Below are 24570 nucleotides of genomic sequence, written 5' to 3'. Positions count from 1 at the left end.
GCCCTCGTGTAGCTCTGTGCAGCACCTTCGTGCCTGAGCACCCTGAGTGGTCCTGTTCTTGTTGCCCTCATACCCAGCAGTATCTGCATTTCAGCCGTGATCTCTACATCATGGCCCCCAGGCCTGAGCCCACCGTGGTGATGCTTCATCTGCTCTGTTATGTGTCCCACAGTAAATACCAGCTTGTGTTCTGCTACACCATCATGGAGAGGAACAATCGCCAGATGCTCCCTGTTATTCGAAGTACAGCTGGTGGAGACTCTGTGCAGACCTGCACCAACCCATTGGACACTTTCTTTCCCTTTGACCCTTGTATGCTTAAGAGGTAGGTTCTCTCTTCTTCCTCTTCCCACGGCTGGGATTGAGAGTTGCTCTGTACTCAGTGGGCTTGCTGTTCGTTTGGGTGACGGTGCAGTGTGGCTGCCAAAGGCCCCAGACGGCTTCACAAGCACACCGTACTGTGTTCATGTTTTTCTGAGGGGGGTGGGGGGGGTACTAAGGCCTTTTTTGACTTTTTTCTTTTTAAACTGCTTGGTTTAAATGGATTAGTCTTGGGGGAAGGGGGTGAGTGAATCCAGGTTTCTAGGACAGAGAGGGTATGGAGAGCTTTTGGCCTTCTAGGTTTCTGTCAACATTATCTTTCCTTTAGAGACTGAGACCTATTCCAGTGCTTGTGATTTATCTAGATAGTTTTGGGAAAACACCTAGTCATTCTTGATGTTTGTATGTTTTTGCTAACTGCAGTTCCTTTCCTTTTTTTTTTTTCTTTTCTCACATTTTTGTTTTGTTAGTGTTTTGCCTGCATGTATGTGTACCATACCAAGTGCTTTTAATGACTGAGGAATCTCTCTAGCCCTTGACAGTTTGTAGGCCACTTCTCATGGTCCCTAAGTGTTAACAGGTTCCTGTAGGAGTTCCACAATATCAGTCTGTACATGTGATAATTTGTTCGTCACTGAGTGGACCAGAAACAGTTTCTCTTGAAATCTGAAAGACAAGATGTAATCACTCATCTGCATAACAGGGGTCCTAATGATGCAGCCTCAGGATTCACCACACTTTCCTTGTCAACTGTAGCCTTTACTTCCTGCTTTGATGTGTGTCTGAGAAGAGAACCAGGGTGTTGGAATTTTGGGCTACACATTGACTTTGAAATGCCATCCTTGGCAGGTCAAAGAAGTTCATCGATCCTGTCTATCAGGCTTGGGAAGACATGAGTGACGAAGAGCTGCAGGAGCTTAAGAAACCCACTAGAAAGGTAAGGCTGGAGCGGAAGGGGCACTGCTAAGAGTCTCCTGCAGTCTCAGGCCACAGTGCGCATGGTGCTTGCCGCTTGAGTCAAAGCCCAGGTTGTGTTTTTAGTGATAGAGAGGATCTGTGGAGTTCTGTCTCATTTATTTCTATTACAGTGGTTTCATGCGGCCCCAGGCCTTCCCTCTACCCTCACTCAGTGCTATTCACCATCATACAAGGCCACTCTTCTTTTCTGTGTGTGTTTGTGTGTATGTGCGTGAGATCAGTTGCATACATCTGTGTGGAGACCACCAGTCGCCTGGGTGTTGGTCTTAGGAAGTAGTCAGCTTATTTTCTCAGACAGGATCTTTCATCAGTCTACACCAGACTGAGTTTCCCTGCGTCAGCCTAGCCAGTGAATCCAGGGAACCACCTGTCTGACTTCTTAAGGCCAAGGTTCCAAGTATGCGTGTACCTGGCTTTTATTTTTAATAATTACTTTGAGTATTTGTTTTTTTGGGGGAACAAAGTTTTTCTTTGTAGCTCTGGTTGTCCCGGAACTGTAGACCAGGTTGGCCTTGCACTCAGATACCCAACTGCCTGTGCCTCCCAAGTACTAGGATTAAAGGTACTCAGCACCACCCAGCTTTATTTTCTTTTAAATAATCAGGTACTTTCTATAATGACTTTGGGAGGTAAAATTGGTTGGAAATGAGCTTGCTTTCAGCTTCAATGTGGTTTAGTGGTGGAGTACTTGATTAGCATAAACGAGGCCCTGGGTTCCATCCCAGCCCCAAAGCTGGGTGTGCTGCCTCATGCCTGCCATCCTAAGCACTGGGAGGAGCAGGAGCTCTGAGGCCAGTCTGCTGCACAGTGGGGCCCTGTCTTGGGGTACGCAAGGGAGGAGTTGAAAAGGAGAACAGCTGAAAACAGCTGTGTGGCTGTGTGTAATCCCAGCACAGGGAGACTGGTGCTGGAGGCTTGCTGAGGCTGCAGAGTGAGACCCGGTCTAAAAACAAACCCTATGGAAGACCCCTGGAAAGGGCTGTTCAAGCCCCAGTGGTCACAGGTTGAGATCTGAGTTCTTGTTGGGTAGGACTTTGCTGGCTCCACAAACAGAAAGTGATCCTAGCAGAGTTTCACTATGCAGCCACCAAGTACAAATGCCGCAAATGCTTACTGTAGAGTCTGCTCTTGTTTTGGGATCCTCAGGAGTACACAGACTTATATCTTGGGGGTTTGGTTCATCCTTTCACATGTTGGTACAAACTCAGGTTGCCATCCCATGAAAACTTTTCAGACCAACACTGTGATATTCTCAATATCTGTTCTCTCTACAGGAGCTAGTGGAGGATGAAGACGATGACTTTTTGAAAGGCGAAGTGCCCCAGAGTGACACAGTGGCTGGCCTTACCCCGAACTCCTTTGACACCCACTTTCGAAGTCCTTCCAGTAGTGTGGGCTCCCCTCCTGTGCTGTTTATGCCAGACCAATCTCCACTCCTCTCAAGGATCTGTGATTGAGCTACGCTGTTCTCCCCAGGGCACTGTGCCCCACCACTGATCCCGCATTGAACTAGTCTATGCCTCGTGTGTCCAGCCTCCATGTTGGACTTCAGCCAGCATCTGAAGGGCCCCAGGTTGTGTGTGTTTGCAGTTTGCTCCCTGTGGACATAAGGAAAGACTGAGTGTCATGTGCAATATTTCACAGTGAACAGAGCAGTCTGTGCCTACAGCCTTCTAACTGCTGGCTCCATGCTACATCAGCCCCACCTGGCAGGTGGCCTTCTGACAGGTTCCTTTTTGTTAGACCCACAATCACATGACTTTGTTGGTCTTGTTTTGGGGACATATCCTCCAGGATCAGCGCTGCCTGTGAATACTTTTAACTGTGTCCTGCTTACAGTGGCATGATGGTTTCCTTTTGACTAGAAGTCTATTTGTGTTGTAGGGTGCATGGGGAGAGGCTGGCCAGAGGTGGAGCTGAACTTTGCCAAGGGGACACAAAGGACTGCAGAGAAGCCAGGTGGGCAGAGAGCATTCAGAGAATCACAAAAAGGCACTTATTCAGGATTCCACGTCAGCACAGCTGCAGCAGCCATGGTTCAGGCTGACTGAAGCGGACCTGGGTGTCTGTCAACATTCATTCCACAGTTTGCACAACATGGACTCAGCCAGAAGAGCTGTCTTATACTAAACAGCCTTGCTCTGTAGCAGGTGTGTTTGAGGACTGTGGAAGTTGCCTTCCCTTGTATCCTTACATGTAAACTTGTGTATTTGTGAAAATATCCCTTTAAGTATATTTAATTTTTTGCCACTTATATTTATTTAAAGGGAAGTGATATTTTCTTGGTCACAATATTTTTTAATGGAATTCTTCTCAAGGTTTATATACTCCTGTGTAATGAGACTGATGCAGAGCCCTGGATTTTAGTCTGCCTATGAATACCTTTTTGAATCAGGAAAACTTTATTGCTTTAAAAAGCTTTCATAAGAGGCAGGCAAATCCCTGAGTCCCAGGCCAGCTTTGGTGGCAAGTCAGTAGGAAACCTCAAGATTCTATATGTCTTTCTTTTACAGTGTAGTCCTGGCTATCCTGGAAATCACTATGTAGCTCAGGCTGGCCTCGAACTCAGAGATCTAGTTGCCTCCAACTCTGGAGTGCAGGGAATTTGCACCACCACTGCCTGGTTCAAGGTTCTTACTTAACTGCTGACAGAAAATGCAATGAAATTGCATCTGTAGATTCTGACGGGATGTCAGGTTTGGACAGTAGCTAGAATGTAGAAGGTATGTTGACAAATAAGCCTCTTGGAGTATAAAGGAGTTTGAGGGGGAAAATCTATTGTGAAAATGAAAGAACAGCCTAGCTCACCTGAGGCCTCCCTGTTCACAGCCAATGCAGGCTTTAATAAAAAGACTCAGCCATGCCTCCATGACTCCTGTGTTGGTTCTTACCCTCCTGCTCCTAAAGGGAGAGAAATTGCATCCTATCTAGCCATGGTTATACACTTTCTATAATTTCAGCACTTGGAGGCTGAAGCAGGAACATTTTTAAGTTAACACCAGACATATTGTGATGTTTTTAAAAGCTAAAACATTTTTGGAAGAAATTAGTAAGGTTTCCTTGGAAAACAAAGAGAATTTTCTTTTTTGTACTGAGGATGGAAACCAGGGTCTTAACACATAACATGTACCCAGACAAGTCTCTGCCATCTTGAGGGGAGAAGAGTTTGCAAGTGCTCTGTGATTTATAGCTGCGTGCTGCTGGTCCATGACTGGAGGACTCTGCATCTTATTTCAGGCTATTGCAGCCTGGGTCCTGAACTTATTGTGTGGTTCCTCAGCTCCCTTATGCCTTCATGTCTGGCTTTAATATAGTAAACAGGCTATAGGCTGCACTCAGTTCTTGGGATTCTTCCACTGTTTACTAAGTTTCTACCAATGCTTGTTCTCTCTGTGTGTCTCTTTTCTGAGACAAGGTTTTTCTCTATACCTCTGGCTGTCCTGTAGCCCAATCCTCAAACTCAGATCCACCTGCCTCTGCCTCCCAAGCATGCACACCCCCCCCCCATTTGTTGTTTGTTTTCTTCACAAGCATAGGATTGACAAGAATTGATACAAGGTAAAATCTTCTGGGAAGAAGAACCTCAATTGAGAAAGTCCCTTTATCAGACAGGTCTGTACCTATTAGATGGGCCTGTAGGCAAGTCTGTAGAGCATTTTCTTGATTAATGGTTGATGTGGAAGGGCCCAGCCAACCAGGGGAAGTACCACTCTGGGCAGATGGTCCTGGGTACTATAAGAAAGCAGGCTGTACAAGCCAAGAGGAAGAATCCCATGGCAGCTGTAAAATGAAACTCCTCCCCAGAATCAAACTTCTGAAACAATAGGGTATTTTTGTTTTTTTTAAAGAAACTTAATGTGGTACCAGGTGTTTAAAAAAAAAAAAAAAAGATTTATATGAGTACACTGTAGCTGTCTTCAGACACACCAGAAGAGGGCATCAGATCCCATTACAGATGGTTGTGAGCCACCATATGGTTGCTGGGAATTGAATTCAGGACCTCTGGAAGAGCAGTCAGTGCTTTTAACTGCTGAGCCAACTTTCCAGCTCCAAACAATAGATCTGGAAGAAATGCGAATTTCTCCAGGAATCTCATGCTGGAAGAAGGAAAGGTCACCAGCCTGAAGGGGAACTTGTCTTCAGGGGAGATTTCAACAAGACCTAAAAACTTGTCAAACCATAGAATGAAACTAAAGCCCAGATAATGATGCGTTGGCCCAAATCAGCAGGAGTAAGAACTTCAAACATTATTTTTAATATAAATGTTCAATTAGCCCAGCAGCCGTATTTCTTTTATGCTAGTCTCTGGAAAGCACGTAGAGAAACCAAGCTTTAGTTCAAGCAGCACCTCTCTGGCTGAGTAGTTAAACAATCTGTTAACCTCAAAGGTAATCTGAATACCTCCATCCATGACCCTAATTCTTATTGTCGTGTTCTTTGGGCTTCAGGTGTGTTTCTGTGATCTCGCTCCAGATCCCTTCCTCATGGCTCCAGTTTCTTCATCCTCCTGGTCTATCTGAAACTTAGGAAACATAAAGCGCCTGTGGGCGGTGGGCGGGCCGGTGCCTCAGTGTCCCCCTGAGAAATCACTACTTGAGACACACCGAATATAAAGATTTATTTAGGGGGAAGGGAGTGGGGACCTGGGAAGGGGCAAAAGTGAAGACAGAGGGAAGAGAAGCTGGCTGAGAACACATGGGAACAGAGTAAAAGAACCGGAGTGGGGAGCAGTCAGCCCTCTCTGTATGTTAGCTGCCACTGTCACATCTGCCTTGCACCCAGCAAGCAGTTGCTAGTTAGCTCTTGGTGGGAGCCTAGTGGAATCAATAGAAACTCCCTTTCTCCTTCCTTGTGGTCCCTGCCTCAGACCTCAAGCCCCTCCTACCTCTCTTCTGCCCAGCTGCTGGCTGAAGGCACCTTCATTAACCAATCAGGGATAAACAGGAGTGGGGTTGAGGGTGAGGCGTTATTCAATATAAACTGGTATATGTGAGGATTTGCTTGTCTTGAGGCAACCAGATCTTGGGTTACAAGCAGCGCCAGGCCAAATCCCTACAGGGATGAGAAATGGAGGAGAAAAAGACAAAAGCAATAATAGCTGGTATTCAGGAGGTCTTCCAGAAGCTGGTGACTTAGATGCCAAGCAAGTTTATTAACTACAGCGTCATATATACTATTTGCAGGGGGAAAGGCCAAGGTCAGCAGAGTCAAGACTGTTTACAAAAACAAGCTATCTCAAACAGCTGCTTTAGGACTGATAGCCACACTGCAGGAAGAGTCAGATCCCCCAGAAACCTTAACCCCTGCCAGCATCGGTTCCGCCAAGTCTGTTCCTCAACAAGGACACAGAACTAGCGGCCCCACAGAACTAGCGGTCCCTCTAACTTCATCTAGAGCTCTTAAGAAGACTTGGGTTGGCCTGGCTCCCCACGGCCAGTCAATGATCTGCTTAGATGTGCATATCTTTGCCCTCTATTTAAACTTGGACCTCATGAAGACAGAGTTGAAGGTTTTCCTGGGCCTCTTTGTCCTTCCCAAAGTGGCCATATCTAATATATCTCCCTTTTCTGCTTTCCATTTTTAACTAGGCTCTAGTCTATTAGCTTATTGAAGACAGGTAGACTGGACCTGACTTGGGGAACAGGTCGTGACCCCAAGTTCAACAGCATATTCCTGTTTTGATACCTGTTGCCTGAATTTCCTCTACCTCTCTCTGGTGGTCAGTTACTTTTGTAAATGCTATGTAACTATATTTAATCTGGAAATGAAGGCTGAGGCAACATGGCAAGATGGTAATTCTTTCTTAGCCAAAACTTAATTTTACGTGTATTATCTATTTCAGAATATGTTAGGGCGATAACCTTGGCTTGGAGTCGTACAAAACAGGTTTTAAATTTAGATCAATCGGTTAAAAGTGATTTTGGCGACTTAGCAATGCGTGAGAACATAAGTGAGCGACTCACAGCAGCCACACCTGCGTCCTAGCTTTTCTGATGAGAGCGGTGAAGAGCAAGGAGGAAATGCAGAGGTGAGGTCTCTGGTCCACGGGCCAGGGCAGGGCCGCCCTATTTCTTTCGCACCCGTGCCCGGGCGGTGCCAGCTGGGGCCGCAATTCACGCGTTCCCCACGCCTTCTGCGCTGTCTGCCAGCTAAAACGGACGTTAGTTAGTTGATTACACTTTTGCGAATCAACTCGGCCCGAGGCAGGGGTCAGGACTGGGTAATGCAAAGCACGGGGCTACCCCCGCGGTTCTCCTCTCCGCGACCCATTACCACATCTCTACTACAGCACCTGCTGCGAAGGACACAGATAGTGAGTGGCCTCCCACAAAGTTAGGACTACATCTCCCGTAATGCCTTGCGGCTCAACGGCTATTCCATCTTTATCCCTTTGGGTAGCTCCACGTCTGTCTGGACTACGCATCCCGGCAGACTCCGCGGTAGGTGTGGCGCCCACGATGGGCGTCGTATGGCGTGGGGCGGGGCGGCGCGGTGTATTGCAGGGCTGTAACCTCGTACTTCGGTCTGGCGGCGGCCTAGGCAATGCCTCTGCTGGTGGACGGGCGGCGCGTCCGTCTGCCACTGTCGGCTACGGAGCTGGTCCGAGCGCACCCGCTTCTGGAGGTGAGCGGACTACCCAGGCCTGTGGGGCGGGTGGGATCTTCGGAAAACTAAGGACCTGCTGAGGCGGGGCCCAGAGAGGTTGGGTAATTTACGGAAGGTCGCACAGCACGTACATAGAGCGAGGACACGGGGGTTGGGAGTAGGGTCCATCAACACTTGGAGGGTTCTGCAGCTCGGGGCACTCCTGAGGCTCTCCGCAATACCCAGATGCACAAGGGTGTGAGCGGAAGCCCCAGCCCTTTGCGCGCCCATCCCTGCCCCCCAGGTCGTGGGGGACCGGATTATTTTTGGCCAGAAATAAGGGCTTCGTTTGGAAGTTGTTGGGCCCGGGAGGACCGCGCCTTAATGGATCTTGTTCTTTCCTTGTGGGGACTTCTGAAAGAGGACTCATAGTGAAGGCAGTGGTGGCCAAGTGTCCCACATGCTAGTTTGGACTCAGTCAGCCCATGGATCTCACATAACATAATCTAGGAGGGGACTTGTTTCCTAATCAGTTATAGCCTTGAAGGAAAGATGCCCACGTTCACTCTGAGAGGTGAGGAGTCTGAGGTTACGGAAGACATTCTAGAAGTTTCCTCTGAGTTGCTGTGGGGTTTGTGGTTCCGTCTGCTTACTTGCTTTGTAAGCAAGTATCTGGATCTGCTTCCTGTGCCAAACGCTTCCTGAAGGCAGATGGCATTGTGCTAACCAAATATTTGTTGCATAAATGAATGGGCAGAATAACCCCTGAGAACTATGGGACAGGGATACTGTGATTGTTAACTTGTATTTGAAGACAGACTGATCCTAATACTGGCTCCTACAAATCGGACTAGGCACTGTACACTTTGTCGATGAAGCCAGGAATAATACAAGAAAAATTCCAGCCACCTCAAAGATTTAGGCGATTCTCTTCCTATGTCTGAAACTTGTAGTTTTAGTGGCCATGCAACACATTACATGAGAAGGTGGAGATGAGATGATGTGGGGTGGCGCCTCTGGAAGCAAGGGTTTAGTTTATTTAGAGAGACAAATTCCAGAAGGCATGCAGGGTGGAGAGTTGGCTTTCAAGATCAGGGAGGCCCCCAGTGAGGGCAAAGGAGGCTGCACAGAGGCCAGGGGAGCATCTGAAGTGTGGACCTCATGCCCAGTGCTGAGTGAAATGCTCACTTTTCTTAGGGGATGATGTGTAGGATCTGTAGGGGGAAGTAGAAAAGCAGGCCCTTGGTCACAACCATTCTTCTCATGGTTTTGGTTAAAAAATTTTTTAAAGAATTATTTATTTATTTTAGGTATGAGTACACTGTAGCTGTCCTCAGACACATCAGAAGAGGACACCAGATCTCATTACAGATGGTTGTGAGCCACCATGTGGTTGCTGGGAATTAAACTCAGGACCTCTGGAAGAGCAGTCAGTGCTCTTAACCTCCGAGCCATTTCTCCAGCCCTTGATTTTGTTTTTTGAGACAAGATTTCTCTGTGTAGCCTTGGTTGTCCCGAACTTCCTTTGTAGATCAGTCTGGCCTCTCAAGAGATCTGCCTGCATCTGCCTCCCCTACTTTATTTACATGCTAGGCAATCCACTGTTTAAAAAGATTTGGGGCAGGATCAGTGTAGCTCTGGGATCTCACTGTGTAGGCTGGCCCCTAGCTCTCAGAGCTCCTCTCTCTCCTTTGTTCCACATGCTGGGGTTAAAGATGTGCACAGCACATGCTGATTTTGTTATTCATCTGTGTGAGTGTATGTGCACATAGGTGAGCATGCATGTGTGTGCACAGGGAGGCCAGAAGGTGGCATCAAGCATCTGCCATTCCACTGTGTACAGTTCCTCTGAGGCATGGTCTCTCCCTGAATATGCATCTTAGCTAGGCTGTAATGGAGCAAGCCTCACCCACCTCAGAGTTGGGGTTACAGGCATGTCTTGTCTTGTGAGTGCTGGGACCCCACTTCTGGTAGATTTCCCACAGCAAACAGTTTTAACTAGTGACCATCTCTGCAGCATCCTCTCTGTGTGAGCTCTGCACCCCTTTTCTTTTTATAGAGACAGGCTGACCTTGAATTGCCTGAGACTTCTTATTTCAGCAATACTGTGATTAGAGGTATTATCCAACATGCTCAGCATGACATATTTAAAATTAATTTATTCTCTTATATATTACATACTGACTGCAGTTCCCTTCTCCACCCATGATACACCTTTGAATGACAGCATACTATATATTGTCTTGTTTGTTTGGTTGGTTTTTTTTTTTTTTTTTTTTTTAAGATTTTATTCATTTATTATATATAAGTACACTGTAGCAGTCTTCAGATACACCAGAAGAGGGCATCGGATCCCATTACAGATGGTTGTGAGCCACCATGTGGTTGCTGGGAATTGAACTCATGACCTCTGGAAGAGCAGTCGGGTGCTCTTAACCACTGAGCCATCTCTCCAGCCCCCATCTTGTTTGTTTTTATGTTTTTTTTTTCCTCATACACTTTCACTGTATGCACAGGCTGGCCTTTCACACACATATGTCTCAGCCTTGTACGTGCTAGGACTGCAGGTGTAAACCATAAAGCACCATGCCTGGCTCATTCCTGGGTATCCTGTGTGTCCTGTGTATCCTGTGTGTCCTGTCTCTTTCTGTCTGGGGCTTGGGGGTAGAGTGAGATACAGTTTCTCTGTGTAGCTCTGGCTGTCCTGGAGCTTGCTCTGTAGACCAGGCTGGCCTGGAACACAGAGATCTGCTTTCCTCTGCTTTTTAAATTCTAGGATTAAAGGCTTGTACCACCATGCCTGGCTTCCTGTATCTTTCATGTATCAGTATTTTGAGTACACAACCTAGTGAGTCATAAGCCTGATTAGTATCCCCCCTCCCCCTTCCTGCAGTTATACTTCCTTGGGCAACCATAGTCTGAACAATTTAGATGGAAAATTCCAGAACACTTAGCTCTCCGTGTATGTCTCCCCTCCACCCCCTTCTTTCTTTCGAGGTCTCACTGTACGTCTCACTGATCACTAATTCATGATCTTTGAAGCCTCACAGGCATGTGCCACCATGTTGGCTAAGAAGTTTGAAACACCTTTCACCATAGCCTGTTGTTAGGGCAATCCCATATTGTTACTGTTAACCTTCCCCACCTGTTTTCATCATCAGTGTGCACAGGAAACCCAGTATGTATGTCTGGGTTTACTGCTATCTGGTATTAGGCTTTCATTGGCCAGCCACAGTAGAAGGCTCCATGCTGTACCCAATGAGAGTACCTTTGTTCTTATTTACTAGATTGTGGGATGTGTGGGTGGTGGTGGTTTAAGTGAGAATGGCCCCCATAGGCCCTTATGTTTGAATGCTGGGTCTCTAGTTAGTAAAACTACTTGGGAATGAATAGGTATGGCCCTCTTAGAGGAGGTATTTCATTTGGGGGTGGGATTGGAGGTTTCAAAAGCCCTGCCAGATCCAATGTCTCTCTGCCTGCAAAACTCTCAGCTATTGTTCTTAACAGCATGCCTGAGTGCTTCTCTATTAGTCCCCAATTAAATGCTTTTGTTTTCTTTTAAATAAGAGTTGCCTTTGGCTTGGTGTTTCTTCACAGCAGTAGAACAGTGACTAAGACACAGTGTGACTGTTCCAGGCCCAATGCTTAAAAAGTCAGGATTGGAACCCTGCTGTCTGCCCTTCATTTTGGATATTATATAATTCAGCACAGTGGCCACTTGCAGTGAGGCGCTGCTAACACAAAGACTTAACTGAGCATATGTGGAGGGACCCCCCTCCCCCAAACACTAGCTGTCAGGATGCTGAGACAGGCCACTGGGGATTCCACAGTATGTTCCAGGGTAGACCTGGGGTTTGGCAATCTTGAGTGGCCCCGTGTACTGTGTGTTGGCTTGTGCTGTTTTTTAGAGTTTGCTGTGCTGGAATTTATTCCTTTATGGGATTTATTTATTACATTATGTCCAGGACCTTCCACTCCACACTCCGGCCACTGAGCCACACCCAGACTTCCTGCTAGTGATCTGGTATACAATCCACTCCACAGTGCGGCAGTCACTCCATAGGTCATGTGGTCCACTCCACAGTGTGGCAGTCACTCCACAGGTCATGTGGTCCACTCCACAGTGTGGCAGTCACTCCACAGGTCATGTGCACTGGACGAGACAGTTAAACAGGGCACAGGGTGTGGGCTGGTCCCTAAGTTGCAGGTAAGAAGGAGTTTCCTTTTTATCTCTGGCCCTGTGCTGGGACCTCACACATGGTAGACAAGTGCCTACTTGTAAGATATACCCCCAGCCCTTATGTCTTCAGAAGAAATGAAAGGAATATTTTATAACAGTAAATTACATGAACTCAAACTTGCATATCCCTAGCTATGGCTGTTGGGTTTCTCATCTGGGAGACACTGTGACAAGCGGGCTCCAGCACTTTAGGACACATGGGACCAGGAGCTTGGCTCAGTAGATGGCATGCCTGTGGGGCAAGCTTCAAAGTGCTTATGTAATTCCAGTGCTGAGGGGTGGAGCACTGAATCCAGGTGCTGGGTGACCAGCTAGTCTAACCAAAACTGTGAGCCCCAGGATCAGTCAGAGGTTCTGTCTCAACACTAAGGCAGGGCTGTCAGGATGGCTCACACGGTATCACACTTGGTGTCTGGAACATGCATGCTGGAGGAGAAAATTAAGACATAAGGGTTGCCCTCTGACCTCCACATGCATACTATGTATGTGGCGTCTCACAGGTGTATGTGCATGCACACATAAAGTAAAACAGAAATAAGGGACACAGTAATAGAGGAAGGCATATAAAACTGACCTCTGGCTTCCAGCACACCATGTACACTCAGATATATGTACCTCTCACACACACACATTTCTCACACATGCACACTTCTCATACATATATATTTCTCATACATGCACACCTCTCACACATGTACATCTCACACATGCATACTTCTCACACATGGACACTTCTCATGCACACTTCTCATACATGCACACCACTCACACATGTACATCTCACACACATGCACACTTCTCACACATGGACACTTCTCATGCACACTTCTCACACATGTACACTTCTTACTCATGCTCACTTTTCACACATACATACCTCTCACATGTATACCTCTTACTCAGGCTCACCCTCACACATGCATACCTCTCACACATGCACACCTCACACATGCACTTATACATGCATACCTCTCACACATACACACTTCACAATGCACACCTCTCACACATGCACACCTCTCACACATGCACGCTTCACAATGCACACCTCTCACACATGCACACCTCTCCACATGCACCTTCTCCCACACATACACGCCTCTCATACATGCACTATACATGCACACCTTTTCATACATTCACTTACTTCTCACATGCATAGCCCACACATGCACACCTCTCACATATGCACCTTCTCACATGCACACCTCCACACATGCACATTTCTCACACGTGCTCACTTCTCACACATGCACACTTCACAATGCACATTTCTCACACATGCACACCTCTCATACATGCACTTATACATGCACACCTTTCACACATACATACTTTTCACATGCATACCTCTTACACATGCATACCTCTCACATGTACACCTCTCACTCATGCTGTTTTCATACATGCATACCTTTCACACATGCACACCTCTCATACATGTACACTTCTCACTCATGCACACCTCCCACACAAGTCCACCACGTCTTCTTTTCTCCCTTTCTCTCATGCACACAAATGTGCTAAAGTGAAGCTTCATTCAGAAACAGCTTTTATCAAGTGGGAAGAGAGCAGGCTAGCCACTGTTCCGCGGCATGGCCATGTTGTGCTCGTCTTGAAGTGGTAACTTGTTCTCACAGCACTTTACTCACGGGTGGTGAGCCAGCTGTGAACATGAGTGGTAAGAATGCCTTATTAACTCTGGTGTGTCACTGGGCTGGGGTGTGATGAAATGTTTCCCCTGGTTTGTACAGTAACCAAGCCACCTCACGAGTTGGAGGTTATGTGGTTTCGTTTTCCTGCGCCCCACCCCAACCTTGCTGGAGACTGACTTCTGAGCCCAGAACCTCCTAGCTCAGTTCTCATGTCCTAGCATCTGAAACCCAGGAAATCATTAAAGGAAGACAGTGCTTAGTTAGACTGATCATTAAGTTCCTCAGGTTTCTTGGATTTTATTAATTAGACACAAATTTACAGTAATGCCTGGCCTGGTAAAGGCAGACGCAGGGCTGAAGCAGGTGTGGGATGCTGACACATGACGAGGCTTGCTTACTGCAAGTTGGAAGGAAGAATTCATTTCAGTAGTGTGTCAGCTCCCCTCTTTTTTTTTTTTTCCCCCGGAGCTAGGGACCGAACCCAGGGCCTTGTGCTTGCTAGGCAAGCGCTCTACCACTGAGCTAAATCCCCAACCCGTCAGCTCCCCTCACGTGTGAGTGTTTGCCCAGGCTGACCTCCATCCCCTGAGCGCTAGGATTACAGATATTTCCTACCATGCCCAGCCACTTTTGCCTTTAAGCAGCCTCAGTCTGGCTGGTTTGTGGTTTCCAGTGCTGGGATGATAAGCAAGAACCACCATTCCTTGCTCAGATATTCTTACACTTGTAAAGTGGTGATGCACACCTATAATCCCAGCACTTATGAGGTAGAATGGAGAGTGTAAAGGCAGCCTGAACTACTGTGGAGGAGGGGGCGGGGGGGACAAAGAGAGAATGAACAAAGCAAAAATTTGAACTCTGATGAAGGATTGGCTGCCTCTGTCCTGGGCACTGGGATCTGGGTCACATGGCATTTAGTCAGAGTGAATGTTGCTGCTCCTCTTTCTGCGTCAGCCTTCTGTTGCCAGTACAGCACAGTTCAGACATGCGGCCTGCCTCCCACTTCTGTGTACACACTGGCTCTCCCCACTTCTCTAGATCTTCAAGCCTCACTGATTCACACTACTATTTTATTCTGTTTCAATTAAACAGGAGAGAGCCAGACTTCTCAGAGGTCAGTCTGTTCAACAAGTGGGACCCCAGGGCCTTCTGTATGTTCAGCAGAGAGAGCTTGCAGTGACCTCCCCAAAGGATGGTAGGTTAGGAAGCAGTGCATTGGGTCATAGCCCAAAGCCCACTGGGTATTTCATGTTATTTCTTTTTTAAACAGGCTCCGTCTCCATTCTGGGTTCTGATGATGCTACCACTTGTCACATTGTGGTCCTGAGGCACACAGGTATGACGACAGAGAGGAAGGAGACGATTTGTTAAACCATCCCAACCTCATGGGACCACTGGTGTTCACAGTTTGAGTTTCCCAGTGAAATCTAAAGCCATATCTCTCTTGTCTGCATAGTCCCTGGTGCTCTGGTCAGATGGGTTGGCTGGGCAGCATGGAGTCTTTCAGTTCTCTTACAGGGTGCCTAAGGATGAGGTGGTCTACTTGTCTCCCTTGCCAGAATATACAGAATGACTCCTTTCACTCTTGTTTTGCAGGAAATGGGGCGACCTGCCTGACACACTGTGATGGATCTGACACCAAAGCTGAAGTCCCCTTAATAATGAACTCCATAAAATCCTTCTCTGAACATGCCGAGTGCGGACGGTACGTGCTATGCTGCTCACATATGGACAGACACTGGGGGGCACCCGCCCTATGCCTGCACTCCTGAGCACACGGACTGATGCATGGGTGGGAGGGAGGGTAAATAGATGAATGGATGGATGGCTAGACAGGAGGGAGGGATAAGCCATCATTGGACTTTTTGTTGCACAGGGCTCACTATGTACTCTGGTCTTAAACTCATGATCTTCTCCCCCTGGCCTCCGTAGTGCTGGGATTATGTGTCAGGCTTCTGCGCTCAATTTTAACCTGAGTTTGGCTTTAAATCTGTGTATGTTGGGATTTTTGCATCTCAGGTATTAATTTGTTATGGCCTACTCAGGAGGTATTTCTGTGGGACCCGCTCATTCTAGGAGCCAAGAACTTCCTTTTCAGTGTAGGCTGAGTGCTCATACTCAAAGCAGGCAGGTGGGTAAATGTGTAGGAAGGATTGAAGAAGATGGCAGGGCCAGCTGAGTGTGATGGTGCTACGTACCTCAGCAGGCCAACAATCTGAGCATGGCTAGGGTAAGAACCAGCCCAGAATAACTGCCTCAGCATTTCATCCTTATCCTGGGACACACGGTCATGTACCAAGGCCACACAGCTAGTTACGTTCTGGCCTGTGACCCAGGCCTGGCTTTCACTTGCTCACATAACTGGTCCACTTGCTCTGTTATTGCACTTGGCTCTTATTTTCTTGGTAGCCTTTGACAGAATTTGTAGTCATACACAGGTATTTAGAGTCTTGGGGACACTACTGGTCAGCTTTATAGTACAATAAGTACGTTGAAAGAATGGCGAGAAGGCGTGGTACCATATCTTTAATTCTAGTATTGGGAGGCAGAGGTGCAGAGGTAGGAGGATGTCTTAGTTTGAGGTAGCCTTATCTCAATTCAAACTTTGTGTGTGTGTAGGTGTGTGTAGATATGTGTGTGTTGTGTGTGTAGGTGTGTGTGTGTGGTATGTGTGTAGGTGTGTGTGTGTTATGTGTATGTGTGTGTAGGGGTGTGTGTAGGGGTGTGTGTGTTGTAGGGGTGTGTGTGGGGGGGGTGTGCTAGAAATTGAATGCTGAGCCTTGCATATGCTAAGAGTGTGTTGACAGTGAGTCCTTTTTAAAACTCAAACCTTATGGCTGTGTCTGTGTCATAGGCTGGCAAACTTCACAGGCTTTTGACTCATGTGGTTGTAAAATTGCCCTTTCCTTTTGCTTTGGCCCAAGCTAGCCACAAGGGTCCTCAGAACATAACTGTTAGCTATTCCTGGTCTACTTGCAGACAATGTTTAGTTATTGTGGATATCGGGGTCAGACTGGTGGGAGTGGTGGCAGAGCCATGATGGTCCAAGCCCAGATGCTCTTTGGCAGAGGCACTGAGAAGTTCTAGAAAATTCCATGTGGGTGGCCAGGTGACACTGCACTGGGGACTCTGGGTGACACTCTTGCTTTTAGCCTTGACAACCTCACATTATGCCCACAAGTATTTTCATCATATGTTGTAGATGTTCCTGGAAGCCACTAACTAAATATCACCTCTCTTGGCAGGCTGGAAGTCCACCTTGTGGGAGGATTCAGTGATGATAGGCAGTTGTCACAGAAACTTACGCATCAGCTTCTTAGTAAGTTCATCCCCCACTAGTTGCAAACGTGTCAGAGGCTCATTTAAAACCACAATTAATGACTTCTTGGGGAGTACATACTCTGAGCTGTATAGGAGTGGTCTTTGTAATTAATCTCCAGACAATGAAAACAGCAATGATAGCCTTTTCTGTTAGACCCTTACAAGAGAAGACACGTGATGTTTATCAGTTGTGTAATAGGTATCCACTAATGCTACACACACGTTGGAGCAGCCTGCCATCCAGGAAGCTGGCACTGTGGCTCAAGCCTTTAAAGGTTTGTTCCCCTTTTTAGAATCCATTCTAAGGAGCTCATCCAAAGTGTGCACAGAGAGGCTGGCAGGATGGTTCAGTGGATAGAGGCACTTTCCACCAAGCCTGACAGTTAGGTATTTGGGAGAGGAAACGGACTCCTGTGAGTTGACCTTTGACCTCCTTGTGTGCTTTACAGTGTACATACACAAGAAAATTAAAAAAACAGACATTTGCACAGAGATTCTGATCCACAGATGAATAATACAATAGTCCTGACAATAGGGAACCCCAGTATCCTGAGTTACAAATTTACTGGGAACTGTAACCTACTTAACCAGTAGGAAGGTGAGGCAGAAGGTTGTTTATTCCTAATCAGCCTGAGCTACACAGTGAGACCAACAAAAACCCTTGTGAAAGCGTGGGATGGTAGAACATCCCTTTAATTCTAGGTCTTTGACAGGCTGGGGCAGGTGAATCTGAGTTTCAGCATGGCCTGGTTAATGTACTAAGTTCAGGGGAGCCAGGGCTATGTGGTGAGACTCTGTGTCAAATAAAACTTATTCAGAAGTTTTAATTGCATGGGGGTAGAGAACCCGTGTCTAACAAAAGCAACCAGAATATAAAACTATATGGTGTGTGTGTGGTGTATTGTTGTCTCTGTTAAGAGTTTAGCTGTGTACAGAAACTGAAGGGTGACCTACAGTGGGGTGATGGGCATTCAGAACCTACTCACTTCTATTCTCTTGTCCAAAAACATTCACAAAAATTTTGCTCTGGGGACTAGAATGATGGCTCAGTGGTTAGGGGCACTGGTTCTTCCAGAAGACCCAGATTCAATTCTCAACACCAACTGGGCAGCTCACAGCTGTCTGTAACTGCAGTTCCAGAATTGGCGGTCCCTGGAACCACTATGCACATGGTCTACATACATCACAGGCAAACTCTTACACACATACATTTCTTTTGCTCTAATTTAGACTCAAAATGAGTCTAGTTTCCTTGTAGAATACCCCCTTGTGGGTACTAGGAGCTGAACCCAGCTCTCTGCCAGAGTAGAGTAAGTGCTTTAACCACTGAGCCATGTCTCTAGACCCATGTGAGCACTGGGTCACATGTGCACCATATAGCTTGAGCATGAAAGTAAGGACAACTTGTGTGTGGGGGTCCCATATATGGAACATAGATTGCAAGAGGCTTTCCAGATTTCGCCTTCTTGCTGACCTAACCTCTACTCTTACCCCATTTTTAGACAGGATCTCATGCAGCACAGACTGGCCTTGAAATTGAATGTCGCACCACACCCATTTCTGTAGTGCTAGGATTGAACTCAGGACCTTGAGCATTCTAGGCAATTATTGTGTCAGTTGAGCTATATCCTAGGACCTTACTAGAACATTTTCATGCATATATATCTTAACCACACTCACATACCCCTGTTAACTTGGGTACTTTTTTGACATCAATTGTAGGTGAATTTGACAAACAGGATGATGACATTCACTTAGTGACATTATGTGTAACAGGTAAGTTCTGTTGCATTCCCCAAAGGGGGTATAAGGGCTCAGGAAAGTTTTGTCTGTACGTTTAAGATTTATTTTATGTGAGCATACTATCGATGTCTTCAGATCCCATTACAGATGGTTGTGAACCACCATGTGGTTGCTGGGAATTGAACTCAGGACCACTGGAAGAGCAGTCAGTGTTCTTAACCACTGAGCCATCTCTCCAGCCCTATCTATACCCTTATAACAGCTACCATCAGGATAGGAATTGTAAAATAGACTCAAAAGAAACTGTCACCCATTGGATGCCTTGTCCCCACTACCTTATCACTAGGTAGACTTCTTGCTACCAAGTCCTACCCAACTGAACTGGATGTTCACACTATTTCTACACAAAGGCTCTGATGTCTGGTTTCCAGGCTGTCAGAGCTTGTCTGTGTTCCTGAGCAGGCAGGGCTGGCAGTGGCCCATCCGGAGCTCTGCACTGACTGAGCTCTTCCTTCATGAGGAACAACTGCTTAGTGCTTCTGCTTCCCTTCATTTCTTAGAATTAAATGACCGGGAAGAAAATGAAAATCACTTTCCAATCATTTATGGCATTGGTAAGTAGCGTTTGTGTCAGAGGGTTATATGGTTTCCATGTGGGTATGGCAGGCTGTGTCAGGTTAAAGGTCTGACTGGGCAGTCATCCTATCTGTTGGTGGGTTTGGAAATGACGGGGAAGAGCCTGACTTGATTTACCTTATAGCTGTGAGGCTGTTAATGCCAGTGTTCAGCATAGGTTATGCACACCCCACACCCACTCCTGCAGCTTTAATGTCACATGGGTGGGTCTGGCCTTTATTTTCCCTAGCCAGTGCTCATGGGTAAGGTGTGAGGTATTTGGGGCCAGTGCTCATGGGTAAGGTGTGAGGTATTTGGGTCTCTATACATTCTGGGAATGGAAGAAGCCCAAGGCTCTCTCGGCAGTCCTGAGGCTGGCAAATTGCAGAGGGCTTCCGGTGTATCCTTGGTTAGCGAGCTGGGTAGTGAGCACACAGGCACTTCTTACTTTATACTCTCAAGTGTCTGTGGTCACTGATGTGCCCTGAGAGTCCAGAACAAATGTGGAACTGTTCTTCCCCCCTGGGCTGGGGCAGAAGTTGTCAGCACCTCAGCCTTTTCTTCAGATCCCACTCTTTTCTGTTCCTGCTTCTCATGTGTAGTGCTAGGAATGTAAAGTCTGTTTTGGATCTTTGTTGATTTAGTCACTCCCTTGTCCCTTGCAGCAGTCAACATTAAAACTGCAGAGATTTACAGAGCTTCCTTTCAAGATCGTGGCCCAGAGGAGCAACTGCGTGCTGCAAGAGCTTTAGCAGGAGGCCCAGTGAGTGGCAGCCCATTTTTGTGGGATGGATAAAGAGGGAACTCCCCAAGAGCCTCAAGTTTTTAGACCTGAGAAAAGTTATGGCCACCTCCTTTCCAGGACCCAGTCCACTTCTTCAAGAGTTAAGAGGTTCTAAGTGAGTTTAGGTTCTAAGTGCCAGACACCAGTTCTCTGCCTGGAACATAAAGGAAACAGTAGCAGCCTGGGGCCTCTTCCCATAGAGAGGACAGCAGGGACAGAAGTGACTAAGGAGTCGTTGGATGAGTCACTGAGTCAGTTTAAAAGTTTACTTTCCTTAGGGTACTATATTTTTCCTTGTTTTTAGCAGTGCTGAGGATGGAGTCGAGGCACTGCCTCACATATGCTGGGTAAGTGCTCTGTCACTGAGCACTTCTCGGCTAGGTTCTTTTGTTTTTAGATTTTCTTTTTTAGAAAAGAGCTTGTTATGTAACAGCCACAACATTTCCCAGGGCTAGTATTACACAAGTGTACAACTGTGTCTTGGACTCTAGGATACTTTTTAATTATTCATCCTGAAGAATTGGTAGAAGCTCGAAGAATTTAAAATGCCCAGAATAAGCCTGGCATTGTGGCAGTTTTAGTCTAAGCACTCAGGAGACAGACAGGTGGATTGCTGTGAGGTAGAGACCAGCCTGGGGTGTGTAGTTTTCAAAAAAGAAGCCAAACAGGAGCCAGGGTTGGGGTGGGATGGGGGTGGGAGTTCACTGGCCAAGTACTTGCTTGCTGTGTTGACATAATCTGTGCACTGACATAAGAATCCACGTGTACTGAGCATGCTTCCAGTCTAGTACCGAGGACAGCCAGACAGGCAGATTATTGAGGTTTCTAGCCAGCCAGCCTTGCTGAATTTTTAGTGGGAGGCCCTGAGGCCCTGTCTCTGTCTCAAAAGCAACTGAAGACACAGGGCACAGATGCCTGGTTTCACATATGTGCCAGTAACTCATGCCCCAGCAAGCTCAAAAGCCTGCTTCTTTGTGTAGTGTAAAATGTTTAGTGTTACACATTCATTTTGCCAATCTCTTACCATTTCCAGGAGTCCTAATTTTGTCTTTAAAAAAATTTGCATTTGATATAGTTTTGCTATGTAGCCTAGGGTGTCTTGGAACTATGGCAAGCCTCCTGCATAAATGTCCACCAAGTGATGGGATTATCAACTACCATTTAGTTTAGTTTAGTTTTTTTTTTTTTTTTTTTAGACAGAGAGTCACGCTGCAGCCCAGGGTGGCCTGGAACCCACTTTAGGATTCCTTTTGTTATTTAGTTAATAAATAGAATATTGAGTAACCTGCTCAAAGCTGAAAATTACCACTGGCATGATTTGGAAATTCAAGGAAGGGATCTTTTGGCCAATCAGCTTCTACAGAACTGGTTGTGGTGGTGCATACACCTGTGATTCCACATAGGGGTGTCAAGGCCAGCCCAAACTACATGAGACCCACTGCAAAACATAAAACCAGGTGAGGTATGGTGGTGCACACTTTAAAGCAGGAAGATCTCTCTCAGTTTGAGGCCAGCCTGGTCTACCAGTCAGTATCTGTCTCAAAAACAAAACAGACAAACAGCAACAAGAACTAAAAACCTCAGATCTGTTCTTTTACTCCTTTTGTGAGACAAGATCATCCAGGCTGTCCTGGAACCCAAAGTGATCTTTGAGTTCAGCCTCAGCCTCCTGAGTGTTGGATGGCAGGTGTGAACTGTCTGTCATACTTGGGCACTGTGAGCTGTTTCACGTGACATGATGACTGTTTGCTTAGGGTAGTAATAAGGAGGTGTGGTATTTTGTGTAGCCATGAGGAATACAGGCTTTATTTTAGTCAGACCTACCTGGCTTTGAGGCACTGCTGATGCTCACTGGACATGTGACTTGACACCTCCCCATCAGCTTCCCCTTGATAGGGCAGCATGCTGTTTTCTTGTAGGCTTGTTGTCAAAAGTAAACACAGCAACGCACAGGACCAAACACAGAGAGGCACTCGGTGGTGGCAGCTTTGTTATTACGGGAGGTCAGTGTGTGCAGCTTCTCCTCTAAGGGGACAAACAACCTGGGAGCTAGACTAAGCAGGTAGGTAGGGCAGTGTCCTTACAGCTTGTCATGGAAATGGTTCTTTTAGATGATTAGCATTTATGATGCAAAGACAGAACAACTTCGAATAGGCCCGTGTTCCTGGACGCCATTCCCACATGTGGATTTCTGGTTGCAGCAAGATGACAAGCAAATCCTAGAGGTGAGAGTTTACAGGTCGGCTAAACCTTAAGTCTCCGCACCCTGGTTCCCATCTGTAAGAAAAAAGGGTTAGACCAGCTGACGCTGCTTCTCCCAGTGGGTGAGAGTGACTATCTGTAGCCATTGGCCGTCTCTTTCCTTTCTGACAGTGGGGGATTAGTAACGTCCTGGCAGCTGTTTACACAGGTGAAGCAGTAAGCAATCAAGTGTCTCCCCAGATGGACAGAGGAACCACACTAGAACTAGCCCAGTGAATGTGTGCACAGCCCAAAGCCACTCTGACGTTGTATGGGGGGTGTGGCCTGGCTCCTCTCACGTCCGCCATTTTGTCTTTTTCAGAACCTTTCTACCTCTCCTCTGGCCGAGCCCCCCCACTTTGTTGACCATATTAGATCTACCTTGATGTTTTTAAAAAAATTCCCATCTCCAGAGAATATGCTGTTTCCTGGAAATAAAGCTCTCCTCTACAGAAAAAATAAAGATGGCTTATGGGAAAAGATCTCTCCAGGGAACTAACATCAGATCTGGTTACCGAAGAATTCACCTTTTGGCCTGCTAAAGACCGTTGCTGGTTTGGAATCCACACCTGCGCACTTTTACTTCCTCCATCCTTACTGTCTCCCGAAATAAAGCCTCATTTTGGCAAAGGCGATCTGTTTAGATGACTGTTGCATCACTACAAAGTAGACATTTATTTCCCAGCAGTGAGGGAGGGTGGGTGGGCGAGGCCACTGGCCTCACTGGAGAGTAGGCAGTGACTTCAGAGACAAGTTAGTCAGGAAAACTCCTTAGTCAGAAATTACTTTCAGAAACTTCCTGTCAAAATTGCTCTGTACTAGGCAAGGCGAAAGGTTCAGAAAGAAACAGCTGAGCTTTTGCCTTTTGACAAGACCTGGGAGACCAAGTGAGTCTGAACAGCATGAGGGCAGCTTTCCTGTGTGCTGCTGCTAAGACGGTCAGTAGGGTATGGAAGCTACTGCTTAGGAACTCTCATGTTGCCTGCTGTGCTGCTGCACACCTTTAGTCCCAGCACTCAGCAGGCAAATCTCTTGAGAGTTTGAGGCCAGCCTGGTCTACAAAGCAGGTTCCAGGGTCTAAAGTTCCAGGACAGCCAGGGCTGTTCAGAGAAACCTTGTCTTTTAAAAAAAAAAAAAAAAAAAAAAAAACTCCTGAGAGGCTCTACAGAGCCTGACAAATATAGAGGCAGGTTAGCGCAGCCAACCACTGAACTGAGAACAGGATCCCTAATGGAGGAGTTAAAGGACTGAAGGAACTGAAGGGGTTTTCAACCTCATAGGAAGAACAACAATATCAGCCAACCAGACCCGGTCCCCCCTGCCCCCCAGCTCTCAAGAGACTAAACCACCAACCAAAGAGTACACATGGAAGGACCAATATGGGGCATCAATGAGAGGAGAGGCCCTTGGCCCTGTGAAGGCTCGATGTCCCCATGTAGGGAGAGCCAGGGTATGGAGAAGGGAGGGAGGGAGGAAGGGGGTTGGTGGGTTAGGGGGTGGGTGGGTGGGTGGGTGGGTGGGGGAATACTCTCATAGAGGTAGGGATGGGGGACTCCAGAGGGTAAATTGGGAAAGGGTATTTGAAGTGTAAGTAAAGAAAATATCCAGTAAAAAAAAAAAAAAATACTGTTAAAACAAACAAAAACCAAACAAACCATCCCCCAAAACCCTTTTCTGTTATTTGATGAAAAGTTAAGATTTATATTGATCAAAGGTAGCAATTTCAAGAGCCTTTATTTAAGCCAACATCAGATAATGTCTCAAGGTAAATTCTGTTGCAGCAAAACAGGTAACAATTCCAAGTGTACAAAAACATTTAAAAATCAATCTTGTTAAAGGTGATAATTTACCCCTCCCCCATGTTACCTGCTATACTTCATTGCACCAAATAAACAGGGAAGACTGTATTTATAATCATTTGCACCTCTCCCCCCAAAAAATCAATAAAGGGGGCAGCAGTCAGCAACCACCCAGGTGAAGTATAATTATAGGCTTCATGTGGTGTAACTAAGGCTCCAACACTGCAGTCCACAGGAACACCATCTTAGTATCTTCCACTGTTTGACTTTTAGGGACTAGAAAGGCAC

The 24570-nt window shown here is 46.7% G+C and overlaps 3 protein-coding genes across 9 annotated transcripts in view; 2 read left to right on the top strand and 1 right to left on the bottom strand.

Moving 5' to 3' along the window:
* Window positions 1-4168, top strand: part of Rrn3 (RRN3 homolog, RNA polymerase I transcription factor) — a 37600-nt gene extending 33432 nt beyond the window's left edge. The window contains exons 16-18 of the mRNA XM_032912070.1: window positions 173-325; window positions 1171-1258; window positions 2574-4168. Of these exons, the coding sequence (XP_032767961.1) occupies window positions 173-325; window positions 1171-1258; window positions 2574-2756 (424 nt within the window). The 3' untranslated portion in view covers window positions 2757-4168. The remainder of the gene's footprint in view (window positions 1-172; window positions 326-1170; window positions 1259-2573) is intronic.
* A 3574-nt stretch (window positions 4169-7742) lies between these two features.
* Window positions 7743-23118, top strand: Ntan1 (N-terminal asparagine amidase). Of its 7 annotated transcripts, none has more exons than XM_032912805.1 (10): window positions 7759-7923; window positions 14872-14974; window positions 15050-15115; window positions 15376-15484; window positions 17025-17098; window positions 18823-18876; window positions 19404-19457; window positions 20124-20221; window positions 22354-22481; window positions 22806-23118. In XM_032912805.1, the coding sequence occupies exons 1-10, from the start codon at window positions 7843-7845 to the stop codon at window positions 22867-22869; spliced, it is 831 nt and encodes a 276-aa protein (XP_032768696.1). In that variant the 5' UTR covers window positions 7759-7842; the 3' UTR covers window positions 22870-23118. The 7 variants fall into 7 exon arrangements, with proteins under 7 accessions (XP_032768693.1, XP_032768698.1, XP_032768699.1 ...); XM_032912801.1 differs by having other exon boundaries at window positions 7761-7923; window positions 22354-22467; XM_032912802.1 differs by lacking the exon at window positions 14872-14974 and having other exon boundaries at window positions 7743-7923; window positions 22354-22467.
* Pdxdc1 (pyridoxal dependent decarboxylase domain containing 1) overlaps window positions 22027-24570 on the bottom strand; it is an 80931-nt gene continuing 78387 nt past the window's right edge. Inside the window, exon 24 of the mRNA XM_032912810.1 lies at window positions 22027-22519. Within this exon, the coding sequence (XP_032768701.1) occupies window positions 22487-22519 (33 nt within the window). The 3' untranslated portion in view covers window positions 22027-22486. The remainder of the gene's footprint in view (window positions 22520-24570) is intronic.

Source organism: Rattus rattus, chromosome 9 (genome assembly GCF_011064425.1).
Source record: "Rattus rattus isolate New Zealand chromosome 9, Rrattus_CSIRO_v1, whole genome shotgun sequence".
NCBI lineage: Eukaryota > Metazoa > Chordata > Mammalia > Rodentia > Muridae > Rattus > Rattus rattus.
This window is presented reverse-complemented; position numbering and strand designations above follow the sequence as displayed.

What these genes read in the sequence shown, in the direction of transcription:
- Ntan1 (XM_032912801.1), top strand. Translation starts at nt 7,843, where the DNA reads ATGCCTCTGCTGGTGGACGGGCGGCGCGTCCGTCTGCCACTGTCGGCT. An exon ending in GAACATGCCGAGTGCGGACG is followed by an intron (nt 15,485 to 17,024) that starts GTACGTGCTATG and finishes CTCTCTTGGCAG; the next exon opens with GCTGGAAGTCCACCTTGTGG. An exon ending in ACTTACGCATCAGCTTCTTA is followed by an intron (nt 17,099 to 18,822) that starts GTAAGTTCATCC and finishes CATCAATTGTAG; the next exon opens with GTGAATTTGACAAACAGGAT.